The sequence below is a fragment of the Rousettus aegyptiacus genome, unplaced genomic scaffold (assembly GCF_014176215.1).
Source record: "Rousettus aegyptiacus isolate mRouAeg1 unplaced genomic scaffold, mRouAeg1.p scaffold_m13_p_3, whole genome shotgun sequence".
Classification (NCBI taxonomy): Eukaryota; Metazoa; Chordata; class Mammalia; order Chiroptera; family Pteropodidae; genus Rousettus; species Rousettus aegyptiacus.
Genome location: NW_023416306.1, coordinates 57,272,240 through 57,296,713, shown reverse-complemented (window position 1 = coordinate 57,296,713; position 24,474 = coordinate 57,272,240). Strand labels below are relative to the sequence as shown.

General features: G+C 37.0%; 1 protein-coding gene across 1 annotated transcript in view; it reads left to right on the top strand.

Moving 5' to 3' along the window:
• The window catches only part of TTC39B (tetratricopeptide repeat domain 39B), a 131,174-nt gene extending 110,704 nt beyond the window's left edge, over window positions 1-20,470 (top strand). The window contains 3 exon segments of the mRNA XM_016157322.2: window positions 2,283-2,400; window positions 4,653-4,769; window positions 7,481-20,470. Coding sequence (XP_016012808.2) covers window positions 2,283-2,400; window positions 4,653-4,769; window positions 7,481-7,571 — 326 coding nt within the window. The 3' untranslated portion in view covers window positions 7,572-20,470.
• The last annotated feature ends 4,004 nt before the right edge of the window (window positions 20,471-24,474 follow it).

Genomic DNA, 24,474 nt, shown 5'->3' with positions numbered 1-24,474 from the left:
TCCTGCCATGGCTGTTATGATCTTTGAGTAATTAAGTTCCTATCCTTCAGAGTAAAGGAAAAAAATCTCAAATTGGAAAATGGAGTGTAATTGTAAACCTGAGGTGACTTCATCTCCTGCTTAACATCCCACTCCACTAGTAGGAATATGTTTTTGCTTCTACCTTGGGAAGCATCCCTAAAATAAAAGATGGTAGAGGGTACAACTGTCATTCTACTCTGACAATGCCATAGTTCTGACAGGCTGGTCATGGATACAAAGGGAGGAGGAATACTGTTTAAAGTGAGAAGAATACTTGGTGTAATATACCTAGAGTTGGTGTTTGCTATTAATTCCATTAGTGTTTCATTTGAAATCTAACTAAATTTTAAACATGTAGCCAGAAGTTAGCACAATAGATCTTATTTGACTATTCGTTGTGGTTAATTTGCTTGGTGAAAATGTATAGCAAATATAATCAGTTTCCTACAAGGGAAAGTGTTATTTACTTTATGGCTTTTTACTTTCTAAATCTATTTTCAAATTTTTCCTTTGGTGCATTTTAACAAGACTTTTTCCTCAGCCTACCTTCCGTTTATTATTAAGTGCAGATCTTTTGTGATGAAAATGTACTTTGGCAGCATTATCATGTAATTTTCTTGGAATGTAAAATGGAAACTGTTGAAATGTTCATCCACGAACTCACCCATGAGCTAGAGAATCACGATAAACAGTATATTTTAAAAGAATCATCTGAAAAATAGTGCTCTGTGGTTTGAGGAAATAATGGTTTTGATTTCTAAGGTTTTTGGAGGAATGTTGTGTTTTTAAACTCTTTTTTATAGCCTTTCTTGTGGTATAAATAAAAGCAAAGTGTGGCTTTACTGGTACTTCAGCTTTCCATGGTATTATGCCTGGTCTTCAGCAAAATCCTCACTCACTGAGAACCAGAATTTTGTAATAACACAAACTATCAGAAAATGCTCAATAAAATGCACAAAAATGATATTAAAAATCAGCATCTAGCATGGACTGCAAGGGTTTGTTTCTAGGCCTGGAAAGATATTGCGTCTTGAATGTCTATTTCAAAAAGCATCCATGATTAGAAGCATGAATACTTTTTTTTTCTTGTGGAAAAATAGCCCTTAGGTAATAGAAAAGGTAATGTGATATTGGTATCTGTTATTTTCTTGGTGAATGACCTATGAGAGCTTGGAAGAGAGAGGTGAATATCGGCTGTTGTTAGCACCTAGAAGTAAAATGACCCCCTTCTATTTGGTTAAGCAGCATCGTTAACCTCCCATAGACAAGCAGTTTACTATCTAAAAAGCAGCATGTGTTAATGGTGATTTCTGAGGTTTGTTCTGAGAACAGGAGGATTTTAACATGAGGGGCTCCCAGGGCCTCATTAGTTTGGTTTACTGCACCCCCACCCCATGTTGTCACAGACTGAAATGTATGAATTAACATTCTGTCTTGGAATGACTTCTTAGTTGCACCTAACTTGCAAAATCCCCCAAATTCGAAAGTGGTAGATGTGAAACAGCTACCTTTGTTAGATAGATGTCACACATAATATGGTTCCTTCTGTTTAATATTCTACAGCCTTGGGCTGTAGGAGGCAGAGTCATTTTCCAAAGGGGAAAAAAATAGTGAAAGAAAAACCTTTACATTAGCTTCAAGCAGTTAGTAGTGTATGAAGATTTTAGGTAACTTGCATGTACTTCAGAACCGTGTTATCTAATTTTATGACCTGATTTCCCCCCAGAAGAACATAGCCTGGGAGAACTGATAAGTTATAAACATAATGATCTGAAGAGGGTATTCTGCTTCCGGAATTTTTAATGGGTAGAAGGCCATCTGCTTCTCCATATGGGAGTGTTATCCTCAGCCACATGAGCCAACACGATTAGAAGCCAGAACCACAGGGGGAGTCAGCCTCCTTGCTCCTCATGGCTTCACTTTTTATAGAGTTAATAAAGCTCTTATTTTATTTAGAGTTCAAATTTTCTGCTGTTCTAAGGTCACATAACTCAGAATATGAGCACCTGAAAAAGATTTTTAAGTGGACAGAGTGCACCCCTTCATAAAATAGTGTACTAAACTAATGTAGTAAATTCAGTATTCCTCTAATTTAAAATGATTTCATTGTGTTTTATTTAGTGAGGGCAAATGCTAAAAAAACATTTTCCGTATTCTCAAAGGATCCCTCTGAAACCTCGTAGCTATTATTAGTTCTTCCTCTTAATTAGGATTTTTGACAGTACTTTTCTTTTCGTGTGTGATTTTTGTTTTGCTTTAAGACTTCAGCGACTACTCAGCAGATGATGAGTGCTTAGTGAAGCTGCTGAAAGGATGCTGCCTGAAGAACTTACAGCGGCCCTTGCAAGCAGAATTGTGTTTCAGTCATGTTATCCAAAGGTAAACATGAACAAGCAAACAAACCTGACTGCAAATTGTGGCTTCTGGGGAATGACTATGAGAAAACGATGCTTTTATCTCTTGCTGCTAACCTTTTACTTGGTGTCATCAGAAAGAGAATCCAGTAGTGTTTTCCATGTTCTTTGAGAGAAAAATTATAATCTAAGTGGGACGTGACTTCGTGCATTTCCACTTGGTGTTTACAGGTGATACATAAAAACTAAATTTATGGCCAAACTAACAGGCATCTATCTAAACTCTGGCAACGATGTACTGAACCTCTGATGCTTTTTTGATTCCTGTCTTTACTTTTTCATATATTTGTTCCACAGATATTTGAGCACCCACTATGTGCTAGACAATTGCTGGATCCTAGGGATTCAGAGTTGAGTAAAGGGACTTGGTGTCATTGAGATAATCATTTGGCAGGGAGGAAAGATGCGTGATGGATGCTATAAGTGCTCCTTTGGCAAAGGACATTTCTTCTGTATATACTTGAGTTTGTTGGTTTTGTTTTTTTCCTAATAGCATTGATGATGATGTCTTGCTCCTTTATGAATCAAGAGAGTTGAATCGAGGTTCCAATGTCTGCCTTTTTTTCTCTATGTATGGAGTCATAAATGCAGATATCTACAGGGGCCAGACAAGTAGCCTTACTGAGTGGCCTTACTGAGTGATGGCAGAACTAGGGATTGACAGGCACTGTAGGGTCAGGAGATTATGTGTTCTCTTTAAAAAATGCAGCCACTCCTTAGCTCTAATTGGTTATTGCTCTATACGGTATAGGCCTAGTAGCAACAATCCCTATAATTTTTCATGAAAAGCCTGGAATCTGGATTTTATATAAAACTTCCTGATTTTTAAATATTGGCTTAACTTTTTTGAAAATACCGTAAGCCTAATAGATCACAGCCCCAGACTGCCAGTTTATGTCCTCTGTTATGTATAATGTACCTTTCCACCCATGGCCACTTACCCTCTTTTTGACATTTTATGAGAATTTAGGAGGACTGATGTCTTTACAAGAAGAGAAGAGAGACTATATCTATTTTCCAAATAAGTTATATACTTTTTTAAGTAAACATGTTAAAGAAATATCCGCCGAGTTCATTTTATTGCTGTTTTTATAAGAATCAAAGGGATGATTGAAAGGATTGTCCGTGCTATTTGTTGTGTTTTAACAATAGTGAATTGTTTGCTCATGTGTTTTATAATTTTGGATTGTGAATTTTCCTTCACTGGCATTTTACCTTGAGACTCCTATGAGGCTAGGATTGAGAAAGTCTTTCTAAAGTCATTTTACTTTTCTTTCTGTCAAGTGCCCCAAAGACTTTTCCAGCGCAGGCCCACATTTGTGTTAATTTTATTGCTTAGAGGTTCTTGGATCCTTTGGGCAATGTAAATTTGAATTGCAAATTAATGTGAGGGCAGGCCTATTAGTTATTAATTTCCCAAGGAATGTGCTTTCACTTCCCACCTAGGCACAGGCCAAGGAGCCAACTGCCTGTGTTTTCCTCTTATGGCAGTGATTGGATTTTTTCTAATCTGCCCTTTCTCTGATGGAGTAGCCTTTCAAGGGCCCCCGATTATATGGAGATCTCAGTGCTGGCTCCCTGGCCTCACCTCCTGCATGGACGCTGAGACACAAAGCCCTGGTTGATTCAGACTGAAGCAAACCCCGGGACTGCTTTGGCATCATCCACGCACTCAGAGTTCTGGTTTTGTTTTATTTTCAGTTTGAGAATTTTTCTTACGTTCTGTGAGCTGAGCTATGCATTTGAAAATGTGTTGTTCATATCTTTTTCAGAGCTTCTAGATGTTTTGTCAGTTTTCATAATATTGCTGAAAACAAGCATTGACTAATTCTTTATTGATATGTTTTAGTATTATAAGACTTAACAATAGAAAGCAAAGCAAAGTTTAGTGAAAAATAATACAGCATTCTTATTTCTAAATGGAGTCCTTTCCCGTTCAGGGGGAAGAGCTTGTCCTTTCTAGGGTCATTCTTTGAAGTTCTGTATGTCTATCTAGCGGGCAGTAAGCAATCCTCAGTGCTGGATCTAGATTAAGGAATAAAATAGAAATTAATACATTAAAAGCATCCTATTTATTGCCGTAGTCTATTAGATTTTTTGACTATATACGGACAGCTTAGTGCTGCACCTGTTTTCTGAGGGATGGGGAAACTACGCATGTTGTAAAAGAATGAAAGTTTCTTGTTAAGACTTAATTGCTGTCATTCACTCTTTTAGTGAAAAGCTGCTGAAGTTTGACCACTACCTAGTGCCATTTACTCTGTTTGAGTTGGCGTTTTTGTACAAAAGCCAAGGGGAAATTGACAAGGCCATAAAGGCCCTAGAAACTGCAAGGTAAGTGATGATGGCAGCTTTTCCTTGATTGTTGTGGAGTCGAGAGTATCAATACCATTATAACAATGGCAGTAATGTTATATATATGCTTAAAAGTAAAACATTAATGAAAGTTAGTAATAATATTACCTTTCCTAGTTTATGCTTAGTTGATACTCATGGCTTTTGCTGTAATCATGCTGTTTCCAACCTTCTGAATGCCTGACCCTGTGACTATTTACAGATGTTTTGATTGTGGGCTTCCACAGGACAGATATCTAACCTAATCTCTTCTCTATTGGGGGCTGGCAAACTTTCTGTAAAGGGCCAGATAGTAAGTATTTTAGGCTTTACAGTATAAGGTCTTCATTGCAGCTACTTAAAATTAACCATAATTTTGATCATAATTTGCTGAATCTTGGTATATTCAACCATATTTCTCATTTCCTTGAAGATCCACTGATTTGAAGAAGCCCTTTGAATCTTTCCCTTTTTTCTGTCTGCTCTGTAATTTCAAAGCAATTTATTGTTTCTACTGGACAGTGGCTCTTGTTTCTGCTCTCTTAGTTGGAGGGAGGTGTTAAACAAACAAGTAAGAAATGTAGCAGTGGATTGTGCTTTGCTGAGATTTATAATACGATGCAGAGTACCTGAGTGTTACTTTAGGTTGAATTGATTCTGGGAGGTTTCCTTGAGGTGTTAGTGTAGTTGAGATTTGTGTAATTAAAACCAGTCCTGAGATCATTCAGCAGAAACTGTGTGGGGAACATTACTGGCTGAAGCCAGGTAACCTCTAGACTAGAGTATTGAGCCACTATATTGATAATGATGCTTTTTTACTGAGAAGGGAAATACTTAGAAGAGCAGGTTTAGGGAGAGAAAAAACACTTCTGTTTAGACCATGATATTTTGAGATATCTATTAGGTATCCACATGGATATAGTGAGTTGACAGTCAAATATCGAAGCATGGAGTTTAGTGAAAAAGTAAAGGTCTAATGTAGATATTTCAACGTCACCAGCACAGAGACAGTGATATTTAAAGCTGGGATACTTGATAAGGTCATTTTGGGCAACTTATATAGGTAGAGAAAGAGGCCCAGCACAGTGTCTTGGGGTATACTTAAATCTCTGTTTTAGAGATTAAGTGATAAGATTAAGAAGAAGTGGCCAGCAAAGTTAGGAAGACATCCAGGAAAGCAAGCCAAGTATAAATAAAGTTTTTCAAAAAGAAGAGAGTGGTCAGTTGTAAAGATAGTTGCTGAGAGGTCAAGCAAGGTGAGAATAGAGAGGTGAAATTGGCAGCATGAAGATTATTGGTGACTTTGACAAGTGAGGTGAAAAAGTAGGGTGAGCTACTTCAGGCAACTCTTTCAGAATGTTTTGCTGTGAATAAAACATAGTAATGGGGCAGAAGCTTCAGGGGCATGGTGGAACCAAGAAAGCCACTTCCTCTTCCTCCTCCTTTTTCTTCTCCTTCTCTCTTCTCTCTCTCCTTTTTTTTTATTTAAAACAAACAAACAAACAAACAAACGAGAGCAAGTTACTTTTAAAGATAATGACATATTTCTACTGACACATATATATCATCATGTGTAGCTGATAGAAAATTAAGGACTATAAATACTGTTGTTCCATGTATTCATTATTTGGACATATTTAGTGGTACCTAAGCAATACACACTAAGACAAATTTATAATGATGAAAATAAAAGACTAGTAATTCACTACTAAAAGATAAGACCAGCAGTGATCAGAAGGTCACCACTAAACTCAAGCCAGTACCAATGATGCCAACATAAACAAACTTCCTAATAATTTCAAGACTGTCAGTGGTCTGCCGTTTCTCTTATGTAGTAGGAGCTTTGCACAGTTGCCAAAATCAGTGCCAGACATTTCAGAAAATACTCAGTTACATCCTTTGGTAAATTCTAGTAAGGTGTTGATTTAGCTTATGAGTAATCACCCTTTTCAAGGTTACCAGTAAATAGTACTTAGACCCGTATAAAATGCTGAGCTATAGAAAGAAATGAATGCCGCTACAAAGAAAGATTACAGCTCACCCAAGGCAATGTGTGAAGAAAGCAGGCGTCCAGCCAAAGTCGAAGCCATTTCATTTTGCTGATTCTTGATTCTAACAAAGAGAAGTCAACATTAATGATCTAAGTGAAGTTTTTAAATAATCTGTGGATTTTTATCACCTCTTCTGGCATTGTCACACAATAATCGTTGGCCAAACCATTGATCTTTGCCTGTGAAAATTGGAGTAAGTAATTTTGGTGTTACAAAGTCATTTTGCTGTCTTTGTTGAGGTTATTATTTCATGGGAGTTTCAAAATTATTATTTTTTCTTTTGGAGAAGAGTGATTGATCATGTTTACCTTGTTTATATGAGGCTGCCTTAAAATTTCCAGTTTAGAAAAGGAGGTCAACTATTTAAGAACAGTTCACAAAATTTGATAAGCTCTCCTTGTAACCTTCTTGCTATGTTTTTGAATAGCTTGGTAATTAAGTAGAACTTTGCTACTCAAGAGGCAGCTTCTAGAAATAAAGAATATTGCTGCCATCCTCTCCTCACAGGACCAGAGTCTACATTTTAACAAGATCCAGTGTTATGCATATTGAAGTTTGAAAGAAAATGAGGAATAAAGATAAGAGGAAAGGGAGGATGGCGGTGGTGCTCTGGTATGCCAAAGAATGTTGACATTATAATTTTATCATTATTGTCTTTAGAAACAATTACAAAGATTACTCCATGGAGTCTAGACTGCACTTCAGAATTCAGGCAGCTCTTCACCTCTGGAAAAGACCTCCCTCAGACTGATCGGAACGTGAAGGACGGAATTCACGGTTCACGACACAACATTGGCATCTGCTGTAGATTAGACCTCGTATTAAAGAGGAAAAGTGGTCTTGTGAATGAGAGGCAAAATATTAATTTTATTGTCAACATTTTCTGTCATCTGTGTGGTTTACTGTTGTTCTACATAACTGTTTCCCCCCTATTAAAGTTAAATACTATCTAGAAAATTCTTATATTTTGCCTCTCCAAAAAGAATTTAATCTTACATTTGAATCGGAGAGGAAAGAAGACTTTTAGAGGACTCACAGGTACTATAAAGCCTAATTAAATCATTTATTTTTTTAATGTGGAAATTAATATTGTTTATGTAGCAAATGGCTTAAAAAATTGAGCCATTTTTAGGTTTGTTGGTCAGTTAAACTTCAGAGATATTTTGTTGCCTACTATTTACATTTTGGAGGGGAAAATAAAATCACCTACATTCAAGATAGCTTATGAACCTTCTAAAGATTCCTGAAAAGGAGAGGCGGTGGGTGCAAACAGGGATGGGATAATGTAGTTAATAGTTTGTAAAGACCTGTGTCTAGCAAAGATGGTAAAATATTGTTGTTATTTTTTTATTTTTTATGTATGTTTAAAGGCTATGACCTTTTGGAGAGACTATCTTTTTTTTGAATATACTTAAGTATATTATAATAAGAAGAAAACTGTGTGTCTAAAGGGAATAAAAAAGTTATATTTTAGAAATTATCTTCAACCTTAGCAATGAGAGCTTAAATATATATGTGTGTATATATATATATATACTGATTATTTTTCTTATAGGAATCAAAGTTCCTGCTGCTTTAAATGGCATGTAAAATATCAATTTCTACACATGATGCTGGTGAATAAGATCTAATTTTCTAATCCCTCTAGCACTGTGATGGTTCCTTGTAAATATCTGAACTGTGTTTAGTCCTTTAATTTGGAAGTACAATCCGGGCACTGAGTGGAAGAGAGCCCATCTCTGTGGCCCCAGCCTGCTACTGGTTAGCAGTTACCGGAGTGTTCTCGCGGGAGTTGTGCTCTCTGCATCTCTGTGTTTCCTTTTCTGTGAAATGGGAAAAGAACAGATGACTGTCAAGGTCTCTTTCAGTTTTGTAACTGTCAATCTGTGTTTTACGTATTTGTTTTCAGCAAACAACTGTTAAAATGTTTAATCTGAACCTCTTCCACTTAGAGTGTGTTTTTATTTTGCAGTCACCACTACACCCCCTACTCCCCCAAATATATATGTTTTGAGGCTAACGACCAGTTTGGATCTAGAATGAGGAAAAACTACTTGTGAACCAATGAATCAGTTTTGTCTTATTTCTATTGCTATTTTGAAGAGTAACTTGTCATGGAAGCCTCTGCAGTTTAACAAACAGCCTCATCCTGGGAGTCAGAAACCAGCCATCTCTGTTAGTTATGAGTTCCTTGACAGAGAGCAAGTCATTCACCCTTTCTGGAGCTCAGTTACCCCAGCGAGGATAGCACCACAGAGCTTGGTGTTTATGAGAACTCAATTAAATAATGCATAGCATTTGCATAGCTTTTTGTAAACTGTGAAAGGCTCAGCAGTTATGGTTTTTATACATTGATTACAATATCAAGACAAAAGTGTTGGCCAAGTCTGTGGTCCCTGATGGAAAATGAGAGAAGCTTGGAAATTCAGACACTTTTCAATTTATTTATGTATTTGGCACTGACTACAAGCCCAGATTACAAATTTGCTTCTTGCTATTCCCTGCTACATGAGCCTGTACCCAGCAGTTATTTGGTTCTATTTACTTTAAGATTTTAATTCTTGACCAATACTGAGGACATAATCTCAACAAAAAATGATTGATACAATTTGAGTCAGAATACCACCTCTTCAGATAGTGTGGTGGAAGGTCTCAATATGTGCTATTAATATGAATGATATAACTTTACTGTAGGTCTAGACAAAAGAGGAAATAAAATGAACTGTCATTACAATTAGTAGTGGAAAATGTTTAGTGACTTTTTATATATCTTGGAAAAAAAACTGTATCAACTTCTTAGAGAAGCTTTCGTAGCATTGTTTTTTAAAAGTATACACACCCACAATGTTTTAATGGAAGCTGCAAGTCAGAGCAAAAGTCAGTAAAAAATTATTTTTCTGGTATAAAATGAAAACAATTTAAGGTAGTAGTGGTTATTTTTTATTTCATTTTAACTCTACATTACAAACAAATATAAAAAATCATATCTATTTAAAATTTTACTATTTTTATTTTGTTTTTATTATTCATGTTCTTTTTATAGTTTCCTGGTAATGTGGATAATCTATCCAATGGATTTTTAAGTACTGTAATATCATTAATGCTACAAATATTAATGTTTCCTGCCATGTTCAAGATACTGCAATGGCACCAGTTTCTTGTGACATCAGCTCTTATTGCCTTTTTGGAGTTATTTTGTGATTCAGGGTGTTCTGTGAAGAATAGTACTAAAGTGACAATGTTTTATCTAATGTTTGGAGGGGCATATGTGGTAGGGTTGGACTGCCAATGTGTCTGACAGTTTGTGCAATTTGTGTAGTTCTTGGTATAATTGCCTTTTTAAAAAAAAAAAAAAATGAAGAACCAGAGTTCTGATTGCTGCTGTATAAATTTAAGACTCAAGTAGAGGTTATGCTTTATGGGACAAGTGACAAGGAAGGCATAACTTCTGCGTGACAATTAATGGAAGATTATCTACATCAGCTCTTATATGGACATATTTTAATGTATCTCTGTTTCTCTTGGAAACAAAAGTTCCCAAGTCACATAGGAAAAGGGGAATCCATTGATCTCCTGTCTCTTTTGCAAGCAGGTCCAAGCTGTAGGGAGGTGAAGTTCAGATAATCAGTGTCAAAGAAGATTATAAATCATTGAAACAATCCAACAGTGTAACCATCTCTTTTGCAAAGTTGTAGTTTAACAGAGCTATGTTATCGTCATTCCTACCTGGCCTGGAAGCTAATGGTTTAAATTTGAGGGTAAATTTCTCTGTGTCTTTGAACAGGGCTTAAGATCAGTGGGATGTGTGTAAAGACGACAGTTTCTGTCTTTCAAAGGAAAGTTTTTTCTTTTGAAGTTACTTTTAGAGGTAGTCACTCTGTGGTAGGCTCTAATAGCCCTTGCTATTAATACTCATTATGATTCCAGTTCTCTTTCATTTCTTTAAAATGAGTCTCTTGATGGTTTTGAATGGATGTATTTCTTTCTTTGGACAATAAAAATAATTTTTAAAAGGTCTTTGTGACCAACTGGAAAAATTTCTGGAATTACTCATTAATTCTTCATTGGCTTTTTTCATGTTTTTATTTGTTCCTAGTTAGTCTCTTCGTATTTGTGGCATAAAATTGAACACATTTTGTTAAAATGAATAATTTTGATGCCCTAAGATTTTGTGATTCTCGGGGCCTTGAATGGACCTTGGGAAATTATTTCATCCTTCCTAATCTCTAAACAGTGTTGTTTATCCTTCAGTTCTTCTCTGTCCAGTATGGTAGCCACTGGCCCCATGTGGCTATCCAGCACTTGAAACATGGCTAATGGCACATGTTGGAGTGAGGTTGAGTGTCAGGGAGCACTCGTTTATACATGCTGCAGTTCTATTTACAAAGGCCTCCTAATACTGTTCTGTCTGCAGTTCTGGCTTTTACTTGCTGACTACTATGATCACCCAGTCACCACAGTTTCATTGTCAGTTGTGGTTCAAATATATGTCTGTGCGGTTTGTTTTTTTCTGTTTAAGTGTCCATAAACTTTCATTTCATCGTGTTTATTGTGCAGATGATCAAGGTCATGAGCACATTTGAACACTCTTCCTTCCCTGCCCTCCAAACTTCTTATGGACTAAGAGAATTTATTTTTTAAGATTTTAGAGACATTCCTTGCTTTTTCAGATGCAAAAGCACAAATCATTTGAGTTGTAAAGGAAGGGACTCTCACCTTTGAGATGTTAGTGATTTTATGATTAAAATAAGACTTTCTAAGATTAACATTATTCTGAAAAAAAATCCCTTGGCCTTTCAATTTTTTTTTATATTATTAATGTTTCAATATTTACTGAGCTAGGTCAATATTAATACTTACAGAGTTTTAGGCACTAGTTATCCACTTACAGAATAATTTGGCAGATAGTTTATTTACAGTTATATATTTTATGCCTTTGCTGCCTATTTTTAATGTGAATGATACCTAAGTGAAATGCATACATATAATTGACATATTTTTAATCTCTCTAGATAATTCTTGATCAGCTACATAGATAGATAGATAAATAGATAGGAACACCTTATAGATGTTAAATAGATAATGCTTTATATTGTTTCAGAGGAGTGCAGGATTTTTTCCAGATTGTTTCTCCTCCCTCAGACCAATATTTACATATTTTTTCTTTGTGTATCAGATTACTTATTGTGAAATTCTATTCCTGCTTATTATTGTGGTAGTTGGTCTTTTATAGATCTTCTGTTAGATTTAGTTTCTTCAGAATGTTGAACTTGAAATGTTGAACTTGAAAAGGACACATTGGTTACTATCTGACCTTGATGATACTGAAGTCCATTCCTGTCTGTTTTTAATGTCATAACTACAGAAAGAAATGATGCAAGGACTGTTGAGCAGATTGAGAAGACTGAGCAGGTTCTTAGCTTGATCCATCCAAAGGGACATGTGGATCTAGCTTCAGAGAAAGTTCAACTCCCATTCTGTCCAGTTTACAAATGCGTCACCACAGTAATACTATAACACAGCTTTGCATGGAGAAACCAAAGCAGCCAACTCACTGTAGTTAACTAATAAAGAATTCGTACAGCTGCCTATAGATTGGATATTTAATAGGAAAACTCCAGATACTTTAATACCAAACTTAATTAAGTAAAACTTGCATATTCATGTACAATATACCTTGTGTGTTAATTTAGTCTTAGAAACACATAATTTAAATGATGACTATAAAGGATGCTGGCATACCCCATGGGAGATTTTGTTTTATTGCCACTTAATATTTTCTAGTAAATTGGTTTTAATTATTGGTAGTCTGTTTGGCCCCACTTAGGGGGAAAAAAAAAAAAAGTTTGTCTCAGTGTAACAGAACTGATAGCCAGAGAAATTGGATTTAATGAACATGTTAAAAAATATTGCATGTCATTTCAGTTTTAAGGAATTACATTATTTAAAAATGTTGGAAGGTCTTCCTTAATTAGAAGGGATGACTCTCCCTGCTTTGGAAATCATACAGACATTTTAATTCAACCTTATCTTTGTTGGAGCCAAGTGTTCAGATGGCAATTTGGGGTATAGTAAATGAGTTTAAACACTTTTCATTAATTACTCCATTTTTTCCTGAAATGATTTTATTCTTCATAGTAGGCAATTGCTTTCTGTACAGTGATTTGTTTTTTAAGATAATAATTTCCAAGAAAAGAGAGATTAGAGTAAACGTTATAAATCTTAGGCTATTGATTTAATGGCTTAAGAAAAGCAGTACTATTGGATTCTGTTTAACTAAGATTTGCAGAAGGAGAACACATGTATTTCACTGATATGTGCTATCCAAAAAAATTAATTCTCAACAACATTTTGCATTCTCATGAAATGTTAGAGGAAATTTTTCTAACTATTTTTCCCTTTGCTAACTGTTGACATGCAGACACCTGAATGAATACCAGCTGACTCAATTATATACTAGTGTTTTAAAATATTTATTTGAAAATTTTCAGAGAACTCTTGAATTTTTTGATGCAAGTCGCTCAATCATATGTAAGGGCAAAATATATATTTAATAAGAGAAGTATTATTTTATTACTGTACTTTATTTTCAAAGCAAATTTATTTTGTAGGTACTTGGGAAATTTTGCTTTGCCTTAAAACACACAAACAAATGGTCTTGTGATCTGGTCACCTAAAAACCCTATGTTACCCTGACATGTAGGGGGATTTTGAAATTCTTTGATAATGTGTATTTTGCACTTTAATTTGAATTAAACAAAAATAGAGGCCATAATATTTTGTAAATTAATGTACGATTTCCTGTTGAATCATCAAAGCTACCTGTATATACTTTATAATTCAATGTTTTATTAATAAAAAACTGTCAGCATTGTATCTCACTCTCATTACATTTGGACTTAGTCTCCTATCTTTTCCATTCCCAGTGGTCACAGTTTTACAGAGCAAAACATTTTTAGAAGTTGAAGATGTGTGAGTTCTATGTAAGATGAATGTGTTAGTAGCATCCATCTGCTGATCAAGTAGGCATTGGCTCTGGTACCAGAAAGTGAAATTGATTGTAGCTATAAAAGCATTTTATCAATATAAGTCAAGAAGAAAGAAGAAAACTGTGAACTCATATTTTTAACATAAAAACTGTGTTCCCAACTGTATTCGCTTGCTGATTTTGTGTTAACATTATCATCTATGATTTGTAAGCTAATGCTAATATGAGATTTAAATTTCCATCCTGAAGACGACAGTTCCGTAGCCTATTTTTAAGATTAAGACATTTTTAAAACAGATGTCATCTTAGAAATTGTATTTTTAAGTGCAAATAAATCATCCCAACTTGGGAGCCAATGCTTTTATTTTTTCATTTCTTAATATTACAGAATACTCTGCATTATTAGATGCATGTTTAAGTTGCAAGATATCTTCAGAATTTTATATTTTCATATTGCTACAACTGGTTTACCAATGATGTGCAATTGAATTGTTATTTAAATAAATTACACTTGATGGAATTACGGTCTTATTCTGTTTGGTCTACATGTGAAACATGTACACAACATCTATTTTGCTGATCTTTAATTGTGTAATGTATACCTGAATTTTCGTTTCTTGGTAAGACTTTTTGTTATGGTGACATTGGTTAACAAAATCCAATAAGTTTCAGCTGTATATTTTAACAGTAAGACATATATAGATTTACATCGTATGTTCACCTCCCGTAGTTAAATCTCTCGCTACATATTTGATCTCTTTTACCCCATCTACCTTCCCCCTTCCCTCTGGTAACCACTAGTCTATTGTCCATGTTTTTTGTTTTTGTTTTTGTTTTTTGCAAACCTTTACGGGTACATATGAAGGCCCTGTTTTGTCTCATATTCTTGAGCACAGGGCATGAAATAAATGGGATGGCACAGTTTTCTTGAGGAAGTAGTGCCTTCTTGTTCATATTATAATCTAATAGTTCTTGAGATTTAGATTAGCTGCTAATAGGTTTAGTTTAAAGAGGAATCTTTAGCATTCAGTGTAACACAGTGGGGGAAAAAGTGGTCTCAGAAAACCAGGTCTGTATTTGAGACTGAATGGCTAGGTAGTGGCATGCAATCCCCCTCTTGAGCAACTTCTCTGAACTTTGCCTAACCCCTCAGTAAAAAGGGGATGATTCCACAACCTTGCTCAGCTCTAAGGAGGAACAAATGAAGAAATATGTTAAAACCACAACACGCTAATCCAACATAAAATCCTTTTCCCCTCTCCTCCCCTGTATGAGTTAGGGTACACTAATATCTGTCACAAACCAGGTGTTCCTGCCTGTGGGTGGCTTTTCATGTTGTTTTCAGTAATTCAGGTTCTTCTAGTCTTGTGGTTCCGCCATCTTAAATGCATAGTTGCTAAGATCACTCACCTCTTCCGCATCAATTTTCTGAAAGGGGAAGAGTATAGAGGGTTGTGTGAGGGAGGTGGTGCGTATCCACTGTTTACATTCCACTGGCTAGAGCTCAGTCAACTTGCTTGGCCTAATGACAAAAGAAGCAGAGAAATGTAGACTAGTTGTAGGCGCAGGGAAAAGAGGAAATGGGTGTGGCCAACAGTTAGATTGTTTCTGCCACATCCCACTTTGGGCTGGATCCATCACGGTTTTCCCAATGTGTCCCATGCTTTTATGTTTGTCTCTTGTGTTTTGGCATGAGCAGCTTGGATTTGGGAACACATTAGTTACAGCTCTTTGGATTGAGAGTAAAGAAATCAACTTGAGCTAGTGTAAATACGAAAACCCGAGGAGGACTATATTAAGCGGATAAAGGATAAAGTGTGTTTTGTGGAACCCATGGGTAGGAATGTGGGATATAGATGAATGATATTAAGCCAAACTTAAAAATGACCTCTTCCAATAAAACAATTAGGGCCTTCATCTGGCTTTTTGCAGACTCTTATATATCTTAAAGAGGCAAAGTGTGATTTGAGCTTTATAGGGAACAAAAAGCCAAACATAAAATCTAAGTTTTAATTAAGAAAATTTGACAACGTTCAACAAGAAGCAGCTGTGAGGGGGAAGATTTGTGTGCCATTTTTAGCCTCACTTTGAAAGACTCAGATTGTCTCTGGAGCAGAATGCAGCAAATTGTCACAAATCTTGTTTTCTGAGAAACCAGTTATATCAATATTACAGCATGCCACTGCTACAGCCAGAATGCCAAAAATAACATGAAAAGAACTGACTGCAAATCTATTTAGAGTTAAGCCAGTAATTATTGTGTTTGTGATCATTTCCAAGAATTGTTCCTACCCAAATATTAAATAGAAAATAAGAAGAGCTTATTTTAGCCCTAAAAGTTCCCATTTTATTTTTCTTTTTTCTTCACAATGGTTTACGTTACTAAACTATTACTACTTTTTAAACAGAACACATCTATGTGGAAATGAAAAGCAATCATTGAAATAATATTTTGGAGGCTTTCTATTTTTCTTTATTAAAAGAGAAAATATTTTATTTTTACATTTTTCCTGTGTCTCAAGTTGTGTATAACACTAAAGCTTCTTAAAGTCCAGATTAAAAGCATGTGATCTTTTAAAGTCCTGAGACACAAAATATTTTCTGTCTTCTCTTCCATTATCAGATAAATAAATCTTAATTTGGCAAAATACCTATTTGATAAACTGGGTGAACACAGATGAAAATGATGATAATGCAACCAGTGTAGGGATAGAGCTAAACACGCTTCCTTTTGTCCACAAAATGGCTTCTCTGAAGAGATGTGGAATCGCTTGTTCAAGGAATGATGACAACATAATCATTTAGGAAATCTCTTATTACTTAGTATTTGACCAGCTTCTCCTCCCACTTTTCCCACTGCAAGTTAAATCCATCAGAAGACCATGTAAATATTTAGGGTGCTTGTTAATCTGGTAGGAACAAGGTACCTTCTCGCATTTCAGTGCCGTGGGGGATTCTTTTTTCTTTAATCCCTGTCAGAGATCTATACATAACTTTTATGTAGGAAGAACAGGACACATTCTTCTACCTTTTCTCAACCAGGTGATCTTCCTAAGGCCAAATCAGGCAAAGTTTGACCCCAAAACATGATTTACTTGTTGGCAGAAAGATAAATGCTGCTTTTAAAAATCACTGCATGAAGTTCTGTCAATAAAACTGTGGCTCTTGGAAAGGAGCCTAGCATTTGGAAGCTTCTGGGAAGCTCATCTATAGAATAAGACAGTTACTGATGTGATACTCTTTTAAACGTCTAGTTGTATTCATTTTCAGGACCAGAATCGGTACCTCAGACTTTAGCAATCTGTACATAGAGTGCTGGCCACAGTGTGGTTTAGTATAGTGGGTCTCAGCTTTCCTTGTCTTAAATTCTACAAATCTTATTTTATTTATTTATTTATTTTTTGGTGGGGGAGAGTGCAGTGTGGCAGAGGCGCCAAGGCTATCTTTAAATATCATTACAGAAAGTGAGATGGCGGGGGCCATCAAGTGGCCTGGTGTACCCCTCTGTACCTCCTGGATGACCTCCTCATCTTTCTAGGGGAATTCTGTGTCCCAAACACATCAAAAAAATAGTAAGTGTTCACATTTTTTATTAACAAAATCTGTGGCTGGGTAGTCATTATTGAGCGATATTGTGTAGGATGTGTGGAACAAGTGAGCACAAATAATCGATGTTAGAACCCCATGTCAGCCATTGGTTATTAAGCAACGAGTGAATGCCACGTCAATAGAATCTCCTAGACTTAGAATCCATTTTTATGGCTCTTATTTATTTAACGTACAAGCCACAGGGAAGCATAAACTCAGCAGCTCTTCCATCCTTCCAGATGACCTTCCCTTTTCCATGTCCCCTATAATGATTTTTCCATTAACATTTGATACTCAATTTTCATCCTCCTAAAAGTGATCATTGGAAGTCTTCCAAAATTTTAGGGAATGTGATAGATTTGATTTTCTCTTTTCCTTTCTCACTTGTTTCGTTATAAAATTGGTTTATTGATGTATTGGTGCAATCTTCTGTCCTCTGAAGGGAGGGTCTGTAAAGCTTAGTTCAAAGAAAAAAGTCTCCTGTTCCAAGACCAGCTGTTGCTTTTTCCAGATGGCCTCTAGCAGCCAGCCAGCTACCAACTGTCCTCTCATGACTGCCTTTTGCTGGTTCCCCCATGATTATGGTGAGCAATCCCTGACTCTCCAGCTGCTTTTATTTCTTCTGGCAGTGGCTTCTCCTTGGGGAGGACCTGGAGATGAAGCTAAGGCTACTTCTCTCCCTATCTCTGCTGGACTTGTAGCTACAGAATGACATAGATGATTCACAGAACTGGTGATTGTACTCGGGTGGGGCTTCCAAGCTGTCTCCTGGAACAGTGATTGAGGTCGTGCTTCCTTTTTCTGGGTTGTAGTTCAGACATTTATTGAATTAGAGCCCTGCACACAGGATTTCACAGAACTAACTCTGTTAGACCTTGCCCGGGCACACACGTTTACAAAGGTAAGTTGTGCTTCTGATCTTTACAGGCCAGCAAATGAGAAACAGAAGGAAAGCTGGAACTTTCTAGGTCCTTCTATCCCATTGTTAAGTCCCTGGGCTTGGGACTCCAACTTGTGTCTAATGTAGATGATTGATGATTGCAGTGGCTATTATTTTTGTTGTCATTAAGCAAATATACACTTTTCTTCTCTATGCTGTATTTTGTTTTGTATACCAAATCATTCAAATATGGCTGAGTATGAAAGACCAGACACCTACTGAGAAAGAAGTGTTTTAAATTGTAGGCAATTATACAAAATCAATGGAATAAAAATAGCTATTTATAGAAGAAAATGCAAATACCAAAAATGAAATACAGAGAAAAGAGTAGAAAGCCTACAACTAGGACATTCCCTTTGATTCAGGGAAAGAATCTCATGTAACGTTTCCTGTCAGTTGTCAATAGATATAAGATTTTGTTTCCTAGTCCCAAGGTTTCTTTTTTGAGCAGGCCTTACTCAGAAAACCCAGCTTATCAGATATAAGTTAAATAAAACAAATGTTATCACCATCTACCTCCAACTTTTGACCCAATGGAGAAAGGCAGAAAGTAAGGAATATAGGTAATAGCACTGAGCCTTCGAAGTCAAGCCCTGCATTGTAGAGACATGTCGGGGGAGCGGACTCTCACAGACAAAACTCAGAAGTGTGAATTATCAGCACCATCTTCTTAGTTCTGCTAGTGGGACTTTGGGCAGGTCACACAGCAGCCCAGCCCAGAGTGTGAGTCTGTTATTTCAGGATGCCTCAGGGGAGGGATGGAGGGCTCCTGCAGTGGGACTGATCAGGGGTCAACATGGCACTTATCTAGAGTGGCTAGGTTTTCCTGGACCAGACCACAGGGTCACAAATACCCAACCAGTTCTCTCAAAAACCCAGATTCACACCTAATTCAGCAAAATTCAACTCACTGTACTTCATCAAAAGAGGTATCTCTGATATCTTTGTATACTAATACTATAGACTTAAATTCTGAAGATAGCCTGTTAGCCAAAGAGGAAAATGTACATTGCCAGATAGAATTTGCCTAAAGTTCCAAAGCACCGCAGAGATTTTTTTTCTTCCTAAGATCACTATCAATACAAAGTATATATATATGCATGTGTTCTTGTGTACATGAGAGTACACACACACACACACACACACACACAAACATGAGCTCATGAAGAGTCTCTTTGTTATGTGAAGAAACTTTCTGATCACTCCAAATTGAATGGGGTGCCCTATGGTTTTCCTGCTTTCCCACTTGTCTTACAGTTGCATGGATTTTATCTCCAGGAGGAGGTCATCCTACTGAAAGTCTCTCTTCAGTCTGAGAACTGCAGGGGCAGCAGCTTCAGGCAGGCATCTAAGTCCACTTTGTCAAGCCTTCTGCTTTACTCCAGCTGGAGCAAAACACTGTAGTGCTCTCTTCCTCTTTCAAAGTCAACAGAGATTTAACCAGCAGGGACAGTTTGATGGCTACCTCTCGGTCCCCTGCATGATTACCTTTATATTGAAAATTGTCTGAAGCAGGAACTTTCAGAACTTTTGTAGTCTCTTGCATGCAGCCTTGGCAAAGCAAGGACATTCAACATATGTTGACTCATTACTGTCATCAGAAGCATTTTCTGGACATACCTCCCTGCTTGGTAGACTTCGGGCTGGTTGCCTTCTGGGAGGATTACATAGAATAGCTGGAAAAGAGAAGCCTAGAAGTCTCCTTCACAGTGACAGATAACTAAGCCTGAATGTAGAGAGGGAAGGTGGGAAGTAGAGGCAGTTTCTTCTATAGCACAGTAGCCTGACAAGATGGTTTCACTAGGCGAGGTAAATAGGCTCTTACGGGAATTGCTGAGGAGATAAACCTATTCTGGTTCTCTTGTGGTAGATCAATTTTTGTTGTTGTTGCTATTTGAATATCAGTTGAGATTCAACAGAAATCATTCTAACTGCTTTAAGAAGAAAAAGACTTAATAGAGGAAACTAGGTGCTTACAAAATCATTAGAAGGATTGGACAAGTTGGTTCTAGGCTGGGCCTCCAGGAATGATGCCAGAACATGGAAGGGGTGACATACCAGGGGACATACTCAGGAAGGTGGAGGCTACCACATTTAACCCTTGGTTAAAAACAAACAAACAAACAAACAAAAAGAAAACACATAAGCTGTGTCACTGGTATCAGATTGTTATTTTCTCTCTAGATATGGTACACAGACGGCGCTGCAGAAACATCCCATGTTACTCACAACTCTGCTTGCTCATAGGAAAGGCCCAAAGTTTTAGGATGATGGGGTCTGCCTCACTTCTCCCTTCAAATCTCCTGTTAGGGTGTCTGCCTGAATTTGTACCCAGATCTATGCTAACAGCAAGAGTATCTGGGAAATGCAGTTTTTTAGCTTTCAAGCTTCAGTCAGAAGGCCCACTAGAAGGAGGTTAGGATGGATCTGCGTAGCAATTGTCTCTAATCCAAAACCTATCTAACTGTGGGCCTACTCCCTCAGTCTGGGAGCAGCTTCAGCTTCCCTAGCCAGGTGACAGGGTGTCAGCTCACTGGGCTATTCCTGGGTGCATATGCCTGAAGTGTTTTACCAGGGTAGATTCCTTGAGGCAAGTCGACACCTGGGACAACAGTGATGATGAAGGTTGAAGCGATAACTGATAACCGCTGTCAAGATGGCAGCTTCCATCTGGGAGAGTAAGAAGCCGCAACAAAGCCCTTAAGAGTTGTGGGTGGCTTCAGTGACTTCTGGCAGCTTTCTAGTATTGGAAGTCCCCATTTTGCAATGCTCAGCCTGGGAGTGGCTTGAGGGAGAAGCATGGAAGAACACTCGGGAGGGGGATACTGCTGACTAGCTTTTCTCCAGAAGTGTTGGTGAGTACAGTCATCATGTGGGCTTTTTAGTAGGTGTTTGAGTAGGAAGATGGGGACTGGGTGCCTCTGCACCTGCAGTTCCCTCTGGTGGTGCTGATGGCTTCAGGACCAGCCACCAGCACAGTATGTGTGTGAGTGGTGGTGGGTGACCTGTGGGGGACAGTGGCAGTTAGTTGTCCTGATGAACCCACTCAAAGAAGGTGTTTATGGATTGGCTTCTAGCACCCTGATGTTTCCTTCTGGCTCTTGAGTCTTGGCCCTGGCCGTGAGGCAGAAAGCTATGTGACCACGCTGAGAGAGTCACTTCCTAGTTGGACCAGGGACATGCAAGATCATGTCAATGCCTGCCTTAAAATCTCCTGTGGTTTCCTACTTGCCTGATGCAAAAGTCCAAGCTCCTTATATGACCACCGAGGCCCTACGTGCTCTGGGCCTTGCCTGAGTCTGAGTTTAACTCCTGTTCTTCCCTTGCTCACTGTGTCCCAGCTGCACCCGTTCACCTTTTCTCTGTTGCTGTGATATGCCGACTCATGTTCCTCTCAGAGCCTTTGCTCTCATCATTTGCTGGGCCAGGAGTAGTGTTCCCTCATGTCCTTGCTTGGTTAACGTCCTCCCATTAACTGAGTCCTATTGTCACTTCCTCAGGAGTTAGAGAATCAGAGTTACTTCCTTAAGAAATGGGTGAGTCCTATGTGAAGAAAGTTACAGCAGTTTTGTGGGAGAGACAGTAGAAGTTTTAAATAAGAGATACACCACGTTTGTGGGTAGAAAAATGAATTATTACAAAATTAATTTTCCAAATTAATTTCTCATTCCCAATCAAAATACCAGAGGCATGACAAAATGATTCTAAAGTTGATAGTGAAAAATAAGGAGACAACAATAGTTGAGAAATTAAGAAAGGGAAAAAATTAAAGGTGACTTGCCCTATGAGCTAATAAAACATAAGGCTACTAAAACTGAAAATGTTTGTATTCGCAAAAGAAGCAACAAGACAGTGGAAAAGATTAGAGAGCCCTGAGACCAATCCTTGCATAAATAGGAATTTAAATATATGATAATAAAAAAAATAATCACAAATCAGTGGGAAAGAGATTATGAAAAAAATACTCCTAGGTATATGCCCAAGAGAATTAAAAACACATGTCCACACAGAAACTTTGTGCATGAATGCTTACAACATCATTATTAATAATAGTCAAAAAGTAGAAATAACCCAAATGTCTGCCAACTGATAAAATATGGTTTGCTGTTACAACGGAATATCACTCAGCCAAAAAAGGGATGAATTACTGATACATACTACACCATGGATGAACCTTGAAAATATTATTCTAAGTGAAAGAAGCCAAACACAAAAGCCACATCTTGTATGATTCTATTACTATGAAATGTCCAGAACAGATAGAAAGTAGCTTAGTGGTTAATGGAGGTTGGAGGAAGGATAGGGAAAGGGTTTTTTTTTAAGGGGTGATGGAAATGTTTTGGAATTAGGTAGTGGTGATGGCTGCACAACAATGTGAATATACTAAAAATCGCTGGATTATACACTTTCGAATAGTGAATTTTATGTTACGTAAATTATATCTCAACAAACAAGTATTGAGGAAATTGATTATGCAGATAATATCAAGTTTGAGCCATACATCAAAATAAATCCTAGATGAACTAAATCTACATTAAATATACACGAATACTGAACTGCTTTAAGGATTTTGAAGTTTCTATGGGTAAAAGTAAAAGATGAAAATGAAGAAAAATATCGGCAGATTTTACTACATGAAAATGGAAACCTTTTTATGCCAAAGCATATCATAGAATCAAAAAGTAATAATTTGGAATATTTTTCCATAAAGATGCAGGAATAAGATTGACAGTGTTAATGTTTTAATATATCAATAACAATCATAAGAAAAGTTCTGACTCTAGCAGACAAATGGACCCAGGCAATTCATAAAGGAAAAAATAAAAGGAACCAATAGTATGTGAAAAGTGACAGGTGAAATTTAAACTCTGAGCCACTCATTTCGTCTGCCACGTTAACAGCACTTCCGTTTCACAGATGATTTTTCTCATCTCCATCATTAGAAGCAAAATATGAGTCAAATTTACAAATAAATTGGGAAATAGGAGGTACATGGATGTGAACGCCGCATGGGTATTTTTAAATTAAATAAAATTTTAAATTTATTTGTTTTAATTCCAATGTGCATGTTTCCTACTTCTTAGATTTAACTATTAAAATATAACTTGATGGACGCTCGAGTTTTACTTTTTAAAGTCCTAATGTATTTTTTCATAAAATTTAAGAAATATTAACCAGGGTTTAACATAATTTAATTGATTTTAATAATACATATTTTCATAAAAACAGCAGAAAATATCACCTATAAGAAATGCTGAAACTTGACAGCGCTCTCGATATCATTAGGGTTCCTATTTTTTTCTTTCTCGTTTATGTTGGCAGTAGACTAACCACGCTGGATGTATTTTTAAGAGAGACAACAAAGATGCATTTCAACAAAAGTCTCCCTTCCCCGGCCATCTTCAGGTTCAGTGAAATGGAGGAGTGATGCCGGAATGAGTGATGGAGAATTAGAAACTAATAAAGATGAACTGCACTGCTCCCTCCTCACTCTCCTCTCTCTGTTAGAGTCACCACCATTCATGTTCATTGTGACTCAGATGAGTTCACCTTGGACTCGAAAATTTGGGGATAGTTCTACACTGTCTTAAAAGTGACTCAGGAAAATAGAATTCCTTTCATTACATAGGGGACATTAAATTACGCATAAACATTTAATTACTTGGCTTGAACCTGTCTTATGTGGTCTATGTGTTTCATTGTGAAAGCAGCTATTCTCTGCTAGAAACAAAATTCCAGAATGCGGCCTGACCTACCTAATTCTGAGAAAGTGGTTCCAAGAAGATGTGAATGTGGCAGGTGTGGACACCAACACAAAGTTCAGGAAAAGCAAGAAGTGGCATTTTGTCTATTCCTAGTCCTTATTGTCTAGCTAAGGCTGTGTCAAGATAATAAGGCTGTTCTATCAGAAAACTACAGTAATTAGTTGAAATTTCTCAACGTCTCTGGACTGCTTCTGAAAACTAATTACGAGGAACCAGAGAGGGTGAGAGAATACACACCCTGTGGATATGTAGTTAACGCGCATACCTCTCACAGGCGCTGGTGGGACAGGCTACTTAATTTCCCCAAAGAGGATGCACTGGGTTTTCCCTTCCCCATCTTTTAAGTTTTTCTTTTGTAACGGCTTCGTTAATT